General features: G+C 50.6%; 1 protein-coding gene across 1 annotated transcript in view; it reads right to left on the bottom strand.

Moving 5' to 3' along the window:
- Positions 1 to 13,278, bottom strand: part of arfgef3 (ARFGEF family member 3) — a 363,850-nt gene that overhangs the window by 292,777 nt on the left and 57,795 nt on the right. The window contains exons 4-7 of the mRNA XM_072513502.1: positions 10,314 to 10,445; positions 7,995 to 8,063; positions 4,725 to 4,847; positions 2,027 to 2,069 (exon numbers count right to left, since the gene is read on the bottom strand). Of these exons, the coding sequence (XP_072369603.1) occupies positions 2,027 to 2,069; positions 4,725 to 4,847; positions 7,995 to 8,063; positions 10,314 to 10,445 (367 nt within the window). The remainder of the gene's footprint in view (positions 1 to 2,026; positions 2,070 to 4,724; positions 4,848 to 7,994; positions 8,064 to 10,313; positions 10,446 to 13,278) is intronic.

Genomic DNA, 13,278 nt, shown 5'->3' with positions numbered 1-13,278 from the left:
CCGGTTTCCTCCCACAGTCCAAAGATGTGCGGGTTAGGTGGATTGGCCATGCTAAATTGCCCCTTAGGGTCGAAAGATGTGCTGGTTAGGTGGATTAGTCATGTTAAATTGCCCCTTAGTGTCCAAAAGGGGTTACTGGGTTACAGGGATAAGGTGGAGGCGTGAGCTTAAATAGGGTGCTCTTTCCAAGGGCCGGTGCAGACTCGATGGGCCGAATGGCCTCCTTCTGCACTGTAAATTCTGTGGTTCTAACTGGAAAAAAAAAATCAGAGGGGTAGGGCGACGCCAGAAATTGTTTTTAACACGATCACAGTAACTTTCAAAAGGAAATTGGATAAATGCTGGAAGAGGTGTGACCTGCAGGGATAGAGGGAAAGGGTGGAGTTGGAGTCATAGAATCGTTATGGCACAGGAGGCCAAACGGCAAATCCAATCTGTGCCAGCTCTCTGTCCAGCAATCCAGTCCGACCTATTCTCTGCAAGTTTATTCCCTCCAGTCTCCACTCGATTTCCCTTTAAAAACAATTGATTGTCTCTACTTCCAACATCCTCGTGGGCAGTGAATCCCGGGTCAGCCCACACACTGTGTAAACAATCCCCAAATCCCCCCCTGCATCCCTTGTCTGAAATCTTAGATCTGTGTCTCCCATTCCTTGTACCACCAGCCAACGGGAACATAGAACATAGAACAGTACAGCACAGTACAGGCCCTTCAGCCCACAATGTTGTGGCGACCATTTATCCTAATCTAAGATCAACCTAACCTACACCCCTTCAATTTACTGCTGTCCATGGGCCTGTCTAAGAGTCGCTTATATGTCCCTAATGACTCGGACTCAGTGCATTCCACACACCCACCACTCTCTGTGTAAAGAACCTACCTCTGACATCTCCCCTACACCTTCCTCCAATCACCTCCAATCACCTTAAAATGATGTCCCCTCGTGACAGCCATTTCCACCTTGGGGAAAAGTCTCTGGCTATCCACTCTATCCATGCCTTTCATCACCTTGTAAACATCTATCAAGTCACCTCTCTGCCTTCTTCGCTCCAGTGAGAAAAGCCCTAGTTCCCACAACCTTTCTTCACCAGACATGCCCTCCAGTCCAGGCAGCATACTGGTAAATCTCCTCTGTACCCTCTCCAGAGCATCCACATCCTTCCTATAATGAGGCGAACAGAACTGGACACAATGTTCCAAGTGTGGTCTAACCAGTGTTTTATAAAGCTGCAGCAAAACCTCACGGCTCTTAAACTCAATCCCCCTGTTAATGAAAGCCAACACACCATACACGTTCTGAACAACCCTATCAACCTGGGTGGCAACTTTGAGGGATCTATGTACGTGGACCCCAAGATCCCTCTGTTCCTCCACACTTCAAAGAATCCTGCCTTTAACCCTGTATTCAACATTCAAATTCGACCTTCCAAAATGAATCACTTCACATCTGCCACTTCTCAGCCCAGCTTTGCATCCTGTCAATGTTCTGTTGTAACCTGCAACAACCCTCAATACTATCTACAACTCCCCCAACCTTCGTGTCATCGGCAAACTTACTAACCCACCCTTCCACTTCCTCATCCAAGTCATTTATAAAAACCACAAAGAGCTGAGATCCCAGAACAGATCCTTGCGGGACACCACTGGTCACCGACCTCCAGACAGCCAAATTTCCCTGTATCCCATGCCCCCTAACTTTCTGAATGAGCCTACCATGGGGAACCTTATCAAATGCCTTACTGAAATCCATATACACCACATCCACTGGAACGGCTGTACCTAAACCAGTCCCGATCTTGTCCAGGTCGCTCCTCAATCTCCTTTGCTCCGTTGGCAAATGCTAGCACAGGCACAGCGGACCGAATGGCCTCATCCTTGCTGAATGATTCTATACGTAAACTTGGTGACCCCTGTAACCTTCAAAATAAATTCCAAGGATCTACCACCAGGCTTTACAAACAAGCGAGGAGGCAGGACCAGACCATTCGGCCCATCAATGCTGTGTTGGTTTAGTTTAGATTTTACCTTTGTTGTGATGATCCTCCTGCAATGGGCGACCATCCTCACTCTGTCAAGGGAAAGAAGATATGCTTAATGCGATCAGCTCGCACCATGTCCAGCCATCCATGAAATAAGTAATTATAATTCACAACAGAGCTATGGACAAATAAAATAAAAGTAGGGCATGCAATAATCTAAGAATTGCACAATTACGAAATATACTGGACCCCTTACCCAGTTTCCCAAGATCCAAAACAACCCGAAACCTAGCGACATTCGAAGCTGGTGCCCTAGGTAGCAATCTGAATACAATCCTTCTGTTCTTTATTTTCCACATTTATTTTAAGTTGTATAAGTACCTGCCAGACCCATGACCCTAAATCCGTCAGATCCCCTAACCCGGGACAGGCCCGATCCCGAGCTTCCCGGATAAGGGGTCCGGTACCTGCAGTTACAAAATGCAGATTCCTGAATTTACAGAATAGAAATGAAAGGTTTGCCGCATTCTGCATTTTGTTTTCAGGTCCACAGACCGTGTGCTGCCAAGTTGAGCTACTCACGTTCTTAATCATTTACACCCCGTTTGTGAGTTTTGTAAAGTAGGGGATTGGGCAGTCTCGTCCCCCATTCTTCCTAATGCCTATTACTCTCCCCAACGGTGGGTGTTTAGGTGGGAGGGGGAGCATGAAGTTCCAGGGAGGGGGATACTCCCTGGGTTCCCACACCGCCCCCCCCCCAGATCACCCAGCGATTTTACACCGCGACGGGCAGAGTCTCAGGTGGGAAGTCCACCCTTGGCTCCAATTGAGGCCCTTCAGTGGTCAATTAATGGTCCCTTGAAGGCTGTTTCCCAGCAGGCCTCAATTTTTAGGATAGATTTCAGGTGGGGCGTTGGCGGGGGGGGGTGGAGGAGGGCACCTCCATCAGAAGCCCCCTTCTGACTGGGGGAGCTCTCCCCACCTCCAAACTTCGCGCCTCCCTCCGGCCTCTTGCTCGCTCCCCTTGTGACCCTCCCCCCCCCCCCTCCCCCTTCCCTACCCTCCCCGCCCTGGGACCCCTGACACTTACCTTGTCCTGCGGCTCCGGCACTTCGACCCGGACAGGTTGGTGCAGTTCCTCTCCTGTCCACAGCAGCAGCAGGGACTGAGAGCTACTGGCCAATCGGATTGGTTGGCAGCACCCGAAGGCGGGACTTCCTCCCGAGTGAGGGAATGGGAGTCACACCTGCAGCCAATCAACGCCCTTCGAAGAGTAAATTGGCTGCGGGGCAGTCGGAATCGGCGGGGATGTGCTCCTCACCTGCAGGAGACAGGGCCTCCGCCATCCGGAAAACTCAGGCCTAAATAGTGTCTTTCTCCTTAATCTCATAATTTGCTTCCAGTGGTCGTGGCAAGAGTTAGCAGCAATGAAAGGTTTGACCCAAGATTCTAACCAATGTTTCCATTGCACCTGGACAGGAATCCTTTCCAACACGCAGAAATATTAGCCCTTTTCCAGTTAAGTCTCTTCAGCTTTGGATTTTCCTGCTCCATTTCCATCACTTGCCCTGAACCTAACGAATATTTAAAATATCCATTTCCCAAATGCTCTCTCACCCGTACCAGGACCTGAACTTCCTTCCTTCCTCGAGAGGATTGAGAAGGAACCAAGGGGAATTGAGGTGGGCAGTAACCTGGGTACCCCCAGGTTAAATTTCAGGGTGGGGATGGAGTAGGTGGAGATCCCTCCATTTCCCTGGGAATTCTGTGCAGCTTCTATCCATGTTCCGGCGGAGAATCAGGAAGCATCCTTGCTAAAATTCACCTCCCAAGACTCAATCTTCGCTCAATGGACACACTGAATGTTGCAACAACAAAGCAGGCTATCCCCTGTCGTGTTATGTACTCTGGGATAACACAGGCTGCAACTCGATGCAGCTTTGACCAAAAGATACTCCAGACTTTGAAGTAAGTTCAATGTGATTTATTGAACCATTAGCACAGTTCTCTATGAGTTCGACTCTCCTGCTAATCTTGCTACAGTAACTCAGACAAACTAACCAGTCTGCTCTAAGCCACGTGGTGGGTGTGATGCTTCTGATCTGCTCCTGTCCTACTCTCTAAGTGTCGCCTGTGGAAAGAGACAGAGCATGTGTGCCCTGTCCTTATATATGGGTTGCGTAATGCCCCCTTGTGGTAGTGTCACCTCTGGGTGTCTTGGCTGCTCATTGATCGTGTCCTATTCTAAGTGTTCATTAGCTGCATGTTTGCATATCATGACATCTCCGATGCTCCCTCTAGTGTTTACTTAGTTGTAGTGTATTTGCATTAACCCCTTGTGTATATCCGGTGATGCATATCACCACATCCCCAACTAATCTTACGCACACATTCCATAGAATCAGAGGATGATAGAGCACAGGAGGACATTCGGCCCAGTGTGCCTCTTCCAGCTCCTTTAAAAAGTGCTATCAGTTAATTCCAATCCTCAAAATCTGCAGAGTCTTTCTGAGAGCATTTAACACTTTTGCACTATCTCACTGTGACTCTAACGCCCACCTCTCCATTTGTCCCGAGTCACAATGGCCGCCTTGTCGGCTAAGATCAGGGTCATGTCTTTTACATTTTTCCCTCTACCCTGTTTTGTTTGTTTGCGCACAAGGACTCCGATCCATCCGGGAAAACCAACCGCGAGACAGCGAGCGGCTGGTGATTGGTTGTTGGTTGTTGGCGCGATGCCTCACCTCGCTCTCCTGCTTGAGACGCAGCTGCTGAGCCAGGTCACTCAACATCTGGCTGAGGGTAGCCCGTACGGCCGTGTTGATACTGCGTTGGTGACAGCTGGCGACGTACGTCTCGATGCAAACCTGGGTCAGAAGACCAAGGGGAAAGGTGGTGAGATGGCGGTAGAAGTCAACAGTCAATGGCCTCACAGTGGCATGTTAGTGGGGGGGGGGGGGGGGGGGGGCTGAAGTTGGAGGTTGCGAGTTGGTCTTCGACTGTCGACCCTGAGGGTTTCTGCTGCTCCTCCATTCGAGTTACAGAGGCAGAGCAGGAATTTCAACACCGTGAATCTAAATATTTGTCACTGCTTGTTTCACGTGTGAGATTAGGATTTAGTGAATGCAGCCACTGTTGGGATACGGGACAGCAGCTAATGTGTGGCACAGAAGGATCCCACAAGCAGCAGTGAGGGAAGTGTCCAGATAAAAGATGGGCCCCAGAGAGGGGAAGTAAACGGGGCGATTTCCATTTCCGACTAGCGTGGGTTTCCGCCACTCGGATAGAGGTAAAGTTGACTCCCGGCCCCCGTTGACGCTCAAAGACTTGGATTGATGTAGTGCCTTTCATGGCCACCAGATTGCTCAGGGCACTTTACAGCCAATGGAGTTCTCTTGAACGGCAGTCATTTGTTGTTGTTTCGGAAACACAGCAGCCAATTGGAGGCGATATTTAGTGACTTGGCCTCCACAGCTTCCTGTGGTCGAGAATTCCACAACTTCACCACCCTCCAAGAGATGACATTTCTCCTCATCTCAGTCCTAAATGGCCAGCCCCCTATCCTGACACTGTGACCCCTTGTTCTGGACCCTCCCCCCCCCCCCCCCAGCCAAAGGAAACAAGATGCCTCCATCCAGTCAGTCCAGCCCCCTCTGAACTTTATATGTTTTAATGAGATCCCCCCTCACTCTTCGGAATGCCAGTGAATAGCGGCCCAGTCGGCCCAACCTCCCCTCGCACAACAATCCTGCCATCCTGGGAATCAGTCTGGTGAAGCTTCGCTGCGCTCCCTTTGTGGTCAGTATATCCTGGACCCGATTCTCCGATCGCGGGATAGAGTGTCACGACTGCGCAAAGCGGGGGCGGGCACTAGCGATTCTGTCCCCCACAGGGGGCCAGCACGGCGCTGGAGCGGTTCATGCACTTCTTGGCGTGCACCGGGGGCGGTGCCAACCCGCGCATGCGCAGTGGTGACGCACCATGGCGCGGGGGTTCTGGGGCCGGATGCGCAACAAAGTAGGCCCGGGGGGGGGGAGAGAGAGGCCGGCCTGCCAATCGGTGGGCCCGATCGTGGGCCAGACCCCATCGGAGGCCGCCCCCCGGGGATGGAGCACCCCCTCCCCCGCCCCACAGGCCGTGTCCGCCCCCCCCCCCCCCCCCCCGACCCTTCGCGCAGAGTTCCTGCCGGCAGCAACCAGGTGTGGACGGCGCCGGCGGGACTCTGCTTTATCCGCGCGGCCCATCCAGGCCGGCGAATCGGCGGCCCAGCCTCGCACAGCGGCCTGCGACCGGCGCCACGGTGATGCTCCGGCTCGCAGCGGTGCTGGGAGAATCGCACCCCCCCCGACTTAGATTCTGGGATGAGGGGGTTGTCTGATGGTGAGAAGCTGAGTAAATTGGGCCTACACCCTCTGGAGTTTAGAAGAATGAGGGGTGATCTCAATGAAAGACCCAAGATTCTGAGGGGGTTTGTTCGGGGTGATAGGGGTGGACGCTGAGAGATTGTACCCGCTGGGGATCGGAATCCAAAGCACGGGGATAAAGGGGGGGGCCGATCATTTTGGACTGAGATGAGGAGACAAAGGTTTGTGTATCTTTGGAATTCTCGGCTCCAGGGGTTGTGGATGCTCCATTGTTGAATATATTTCAGGCTGGGATAGACAGATTTTTGGGCTCCTGGGAATGAAGTGATATGAGGAGAGGGCAGGAAAATGGCGTTGTTGCGGCAGATCAGCCATGATGGTATTGAATGGTGGAGCAGACCCGATGGGCCGTATGGTCGACTCCAGCACAGCAACCTCCAATACGATAATGAACAGGAAATCTGGTTTGTTTTTGTGGTGTTTATTGAGGGATAAGAATTGACCAGATCGCCATGGTGAACTCCACTGCTCTGCTTTGTCATAAGACCGGAAGACACTGGAGCAGAATTAGGCCACTCGGCCCACCGAGTCATAGTGCTATGGGATCTTTTACATCCAGCAGAGCAGGCAGATTGAATTCAATGGCCCATCCAAAAAAGGGCACCTCTGGCAGTCCAGCACTCCCTCCATTTTGTGCTGGACCGTCAGCCAGGATTTCCCTGCTCCTGTCTCTGGTGTTGGAGTTGACTGTGAGATTTCATCAGCAAGTCAGCTACCAGCTGACACCAAAGCTTAACTTGATGATGGGGACGGGAAGAAAAAGTCTAAATTGAATAGGTTCCTCTCTCGACTTCCAAACTTCCCAAAATGTTTCCAGACAACCCACACTACACACGCACAGTCTCAGGCACACTGACTCACAGGCTCACGCTCACACTTACACACACACTCTCACACACATACGCACACACACTCAGACATGCACACACACAGACACACGCACAAACACACACACACATGTGCACATTCACACACATTCACAAATACACACACATACACACTCTCACATATGCACACACTAACAAATACACACACACACACTGTCACATATGCACACACACATATATACACACCCACACTCTCACATATGCACATGCACTCACACATGCACATTCACAAATACATGCACACGCACACACCCACACTCACGCACACACACAAATACACACACCTCACACGTGCACACCCACACTCACTCACACTCATACACACACCCACACTATCACATGTCCACACACACAAATGCACACTTGCACACATGTATAACCACACACACCGTCACATATGCACATACACACACACACGCACAAACATGTATACGCACACACACATGTATAACCATACACACACAAACACATATAACCACACTCACACATGTATAACCACACACACACACATAACCACACACACTCACCCACACTCGCATGCACGCACACACATGTATAACCACACACACACACAGACACGCACCCACACTCGCACGCACACACACTCGCACGCACATACACACAGGTATAATCACGCACACGGAACCAGACTTTGTTGAAGCAGCCTCAGGCAGAAATGGTATGAATACAGGAGCAGCGTTACCTCAGCAATCTTCAGCACGGCGCTGCCATTTATTTCAAACGTCGATGAATATGTGATACAAAGGAGCACCTTTCAAAGAAGCAGATAGAGAACAAAATTAACTCAGGAAGAGGACAAACCTCAAACAGGGTCTCAAATCTCCTAAATCGCGCAGAAGCGGCTGTTTGTTGGGAATTCTACCGCATCCCATCGATGTTTGCCTTCAAGGAGCAAACGATGAGAGGGTTAGGGCCGGGGCCATGTGGTTACTCTGTACCTTGACCATCAGGTAAAGGGACCTCTTCTACCCTCTCCTGAATCACACAACAGCTCAAATCAGTGATTCTGTGGCAATTAGCCTGGGAATTTGGCCCAGACTCTCTATCAAGGCCCAGTTGGATGTTGTCAGATGAAAACACATATACCTCCCACCTGGGACCTTCTAAAGACCCCAATAGAAAATATTTACATTTAAATATCGCCATTAACATCCCAAAGTGCTTTTCAGCCAATGCAAGTCCTGCTCTAGGGAAACACGGCAGCTAAATTATGCTCAGCAAAATCCCACAATCAGCAGTGTGATAGTGACTAGATAATCCGATTAGTGATGTCGGCTGAGGGATAGATGTTGTCCAGGAATTCCAGCGTCACCGTCTTTGAGACGGTGCCACCGATCTTTTACTTTTACCTGAGGTGGCTCACTGGGCTTGGGTTTAGCATCTCATCCCAACAGATGGCATCTGTGACCGTGCAGAGTTCCCCCAGTACTGCACCGCCTAGAGTGGGACTTGAACCCACAACCTTATGCCTCATGAGGCATCACCCGATGAACCAACTGAAGAGAGTCGATGGAGTTGTCGGCCATTTTGGGGCACTGGAGCGCTTCATGGATACGGACGCCAGCGCGGCTGGCGCAGGTCCGTGCATGCGCACTACGGCCGGCGCGGGTCCACGCATGCGTGCCATGGCCGGCGAGACTTTGTGCATGCGCGTGGGTTGCCTTCTCCGCGCCGGCCCCCGGGCAACATGGCGGAGCCCTACATGGGCCCGGCGCGGAGGAACACAGGCCCCCTCCGATCGGTAGTCCCCGATCGCGGGCCTGGTCACCGCGGAGGTTCCCCCCACCCCGGAATCGGATCCCCCCCCCTCCCCCACACCAGGATGGCCCCCGCAGCATGAACGCTGAGGTCCCGCCGGGTAGGACCACGCGCGAACGGCGCCGGCGGGACTCAGCTGAACTCGGCGGCATTCGGCCTGTCGAACGCAGAGAATCGCCGGGGATCCCCGATCAGCGCTGCCGCGACCGCGCCGGTGCCATTGCCGCCAATTCTCCGGTCGCTGGAGGATCGGCGGCCCGGCGTCGGAGCGGCGTCACGTAATTCGCGCCCCCCCCCGGCGATTCTCCGACCCGGCGCAGGGTCGGAGAATCCCCCCCATGGTCTCCATAGAATTTCAAGGCCAATCCCTTTAACCGTGATAAGAACAGAAAATGTCGGGAAAACTCAGCAGGTCTGGCAGCATCTGTGAAGAGAGAAACAGAGTTAACGATTCGATTCCAACGCGAGTCTTCGGAATTCCGAATGAAAACCCGGTTTCAAAGAAGAGTCACATTGGACTCGAAACGTTAACTCTGTTTCTCTCTTCACAGATGCTGCCTGACCTAGAAGAACAAAGAGAAGTACAGCACAGGAACAGGCCCTTCAGCCCACCCAGCCTGTGCCGATCACGATGCCCTAACTAATAAAAAACCTTCCGCCCTTACTCGGTCCGCATAAAGAACAAAGAAAAGTACAGCACAGGGTCAGGCCCTTCGGCCCTCCCAGCCTGTGCCGATCATGACCTGCTGAGTTTTTCCAGCATTTTCTGTTCTTATTTCAGATTTCTAGCATCCGCAGTATTTTGCGTTTTTTCCCTTTAACCTTGTGGTGCAGCGGCACAGTGTTTTATACTGCTGCCCCCTGCGCCAGGGATCCGGGTTCGATTCCAGTCATGTGCAATTTGCACGTTCTCCCCTTGTCTGCGTGGGGGGGTTTGCTCCGGGTGCTCTGGTTTCCTCCCACAGTCCAGAGATGTGCAATTTAGGTGCATTGGCCATGCTAAAAATGACCCCTTAGTCTCCAAAGATGCATAGGTTGTGTGGGGTTACAGGGATAGGGTGGGGAAGTGGGCCTAGGTAGGGTACTCTTTCAAAGGGTTGGTACAGACTCAATGGGTCGAATGGCCTCATTCTGTACTGTATGGATTCTATGCCGAAATAAGGAACACTCCGTCACAACCAATGCCTCTTTCATGGGGCCAAGCACCCTTATATAAATTTGTATTTTGTAAATCAGTGACCACCTTCATGACTTCCACTTGCAGGTCCTCATTCAGAAAGGGCGTAATCTTCATGGAGTCCAACATCTGATTCAGCAGTTGTCTCTCCTCCAGCTCCTTCTCCGCAGTCATCAGCCTCTCATCCACCAGCAGCTTCTAATGAAACACACGCAAGAAGGTTACCCCTGCATCAACAATACTGCCCCCTTCCACCTCTGTCACATCATCTATCTCCACACTGCCTCACCTCATCTGCTACTGAAGGCCTTTGTCACCTCTGGATTGGACTAACCCCAGCACTGCACTGGCCAACTTCCAGCCTCCTGTCCAAACCTCTGCTGCCTGCTACCAAATTCACCCAAAATCCCGAGCTGCCAACACCCCTGTCTTCTCCGGCCTACACACGGGCTCTCGGTTTGAAGTACCTCAATTTAAAAATTCTTATCCCTGTTTTCAAAGCGCTCCACGGCTTTCCTCCCTATCACGGTAACCTCCTTCAGCCCTACAGCCAAGATGTGCCTACTCCTCCAATTCAGGGCCATTTATCACCATTGGTGCCGACGTATTGTTCCCGGTGAAAAATGCCAGGCAATGGTTCCTGGTCAGGAATGCCAAAGTATTGTTCCCGGCGGAAAATGCCGGTGCACTGTTTCCGGTGAAAAATGCTGTGTACAGTTGCCGGTGGAAAACACCGGTGTACTGTTCCCGGTGAAAACTGCCAGTGTACTGTTCCCAGTGAAAAATGCCGGTGTACTGTTCTCGGTGAAAAGTGCCGGTGTACTGTTCCCAGTGAAAAATGCCGGTGCACTGTTCCCGGTGAAAAATGCCAGTGTACTGTTTCCGGCGAAAAATGCCAGTGTACAGTTCGCGGTGAAAAATGCCAGTGTACTGTTTCTGTGACGAATAGCAGTGTACTGTTTCCGGTGAAAATTGGAAGTGTATTGTTTCTGGTGAAAAATGCCGGTGTACTGTTCCCGGGGAAATATGCCGGTGTACTGTTTCCGTTGAAAAATGCCGGTGTACTGTTTCTGGTGAAAAATGCCAGTGTACTGTTTCCGGTGAAAAATGCCGGTGTACTGTTTCCGGTGAAAAATGCCGGTGTACTGTTTCCGGTGAAAAATGCCAGTGTACTGTTTCCGGTGAAAAATGCCGGTGTACTGTTTCCGGTGAAAAATGCCGGTGTACTGTTTCCGGTGAAAAATGCCGGTGTACTGTTTCCGGTGAAAAATGCCGCGGTACCGTTTCTGGTGAAAAATGCTGGTGTAATGTTTCTGGTGAAAAATGCCAGTGTACTGTTTCCGGTGAAAAATGCCGGTGTACTGTTTCCGGTGAAAAATACCGGTGTACTGTTTCCGGTGAAAAATGCCGCGGTACCGTTTCTGGTGAAAAATGCTGGTGTAATGTTTCTGGTGAAAAATGCCGGTGTACTGTTTCCGGTGAAAAATGCCGGGGTACTGTTTCTGGTGAAAAATGCCGGTGTACTGTTTCCATTGAAAAATGCCAGTGTACTGTTTCCGGTGAAAAATGCCAGTGTACTGTTTCCGGTGAAAATTGGAAGTGTGTTGTTCCCGGTGAAAAATGCCAGTGTACTATTTCCGGTGAAAAATGCCAGTGTACTATTTCCCGTGAAAAATGCCAGTGTACAGTTCCTAGTGAAAAATGCCAGTGTATTTGTTTCTGGTGAAAAATGCCAGTGTACTGTTTCCGGTGAAAAATGCCGGTGTACTGTTTCCGGTGAAAAATGCCGGTGTACTGTTTCCGGTGAAAAATGCCAGTGTACTGTTTCCGGTGAAAAATGCCGGTGTACTGTTTCCGGTGAAAAATGCCGGTGTACTGTTTCCGGTGAAAAATGCCGGTGTACTGTTTCCGGTGAAAAATGCCGCGGTACCGTTTCTGGTGAAAAATGCTGGTGTAATGTTTCTGGTGAAAAATGCCAGTGTACTGTTTCCGGTGAAAAATGCCGGTGTACTGTTTTCGGTGAAAAATACCGGTGTACTGTTTCCGGTGAAAAATGCCGCGGTACCGTTTCTGGTGAAAAATGCTGGTGTAATGTTTCTGGTGAAAAATGCCGGTGTACTGTTTCCGGTGAAAAATGCCGGGGTACTGTTTCTGGTGAAAAATGCCGGTGTACTGTTTCCATTGAAAAATGCCAGTGTACTGTTTCCAGTGAAAAATGCCGGTGTACTGTTTCCGGTGAAAAATGCCAGTGTACTGTTTCCGGTGAAAATTGGAAGTGTGTTGTTCCCGGTGAAAAATGCCAGTGTACTATTTCCGGTGAAAAATGCCAGTGTACTATTTCCCGTGAAAAATGCCAGTGTACAGTTCCTAGTGAAAAATGCCAGTGTATTTGTTTCTGGTGAAAAATGCCAGCGTATTGTTTCTGGTGAAGAATGCCGGTGTACTGTTTCCATTGAAAAATGCCAGTGTACTGTTTCCGGTGAAAATTGGAAGTGTGTTGTTCCCGGTGAAAAATGCCAGTGTACTATTTCCGGTGAAAAATGCCAGTGTACTATTTCCCGTGAAAAATGCCAGTGTACAGTTCCTAGTGAAAAATGCCAGTGTATTTGTTTCTGGTGAAAAATGCCAGTGTACTGTTTCCGGTGAAAAATGCCGGTGTACTGTTTCCGGTGAAAAATGCCGGTGTACTGTTTCCGGTGAAAAATGCCAGTGTACTGTTTCCGGTGAAAAATGCCGGTGTACTGTTTCCGGTGAAAAATGCCGGTGTACTGTTTCCGGTGAAAAATGCCGGTGTACTGTTTCCGGTGAAAAATGCCGCGGTACCGTTTCTGGTGAAAAATGCTGGTGTAATGTTTCTGGTGAAAAATGCCAGTGTACTGTTTCCGGTGAAAAATGCCGGTGTACTGTTTTCGGTGAAAAATACCGGTGTACTGTTTCCGGTGAAAAATGCCGCGGTACCGTTTCTGGTGAAAAATGCTGGTGTAATGTTTCTGGTGAAAAATGCCGGTGTACTGTTTCCGGTGAAAAATGC

Source organism: Scyliorhinus torazame, chromosome 1 (genome assembly GCF_047496885.1).
Source record: "Scyliorhinus torazame isolate Kashiwa2021f chromosome 1, sScyTor2.1, whole genome shotgun sequence".
In the NCBI taxonomy this organism is placed as follows: domain Eukaryota; kingdom Metazoa; phylum Chordata; class Chondrichthyes; order Carcharhiniformes; family Scyliorhinidae; genus Scyliorhinus; species Scyliorhinus torazame.
This window is presented reverse-complemented; position numbering and strand designations above follow the sequence as displayed.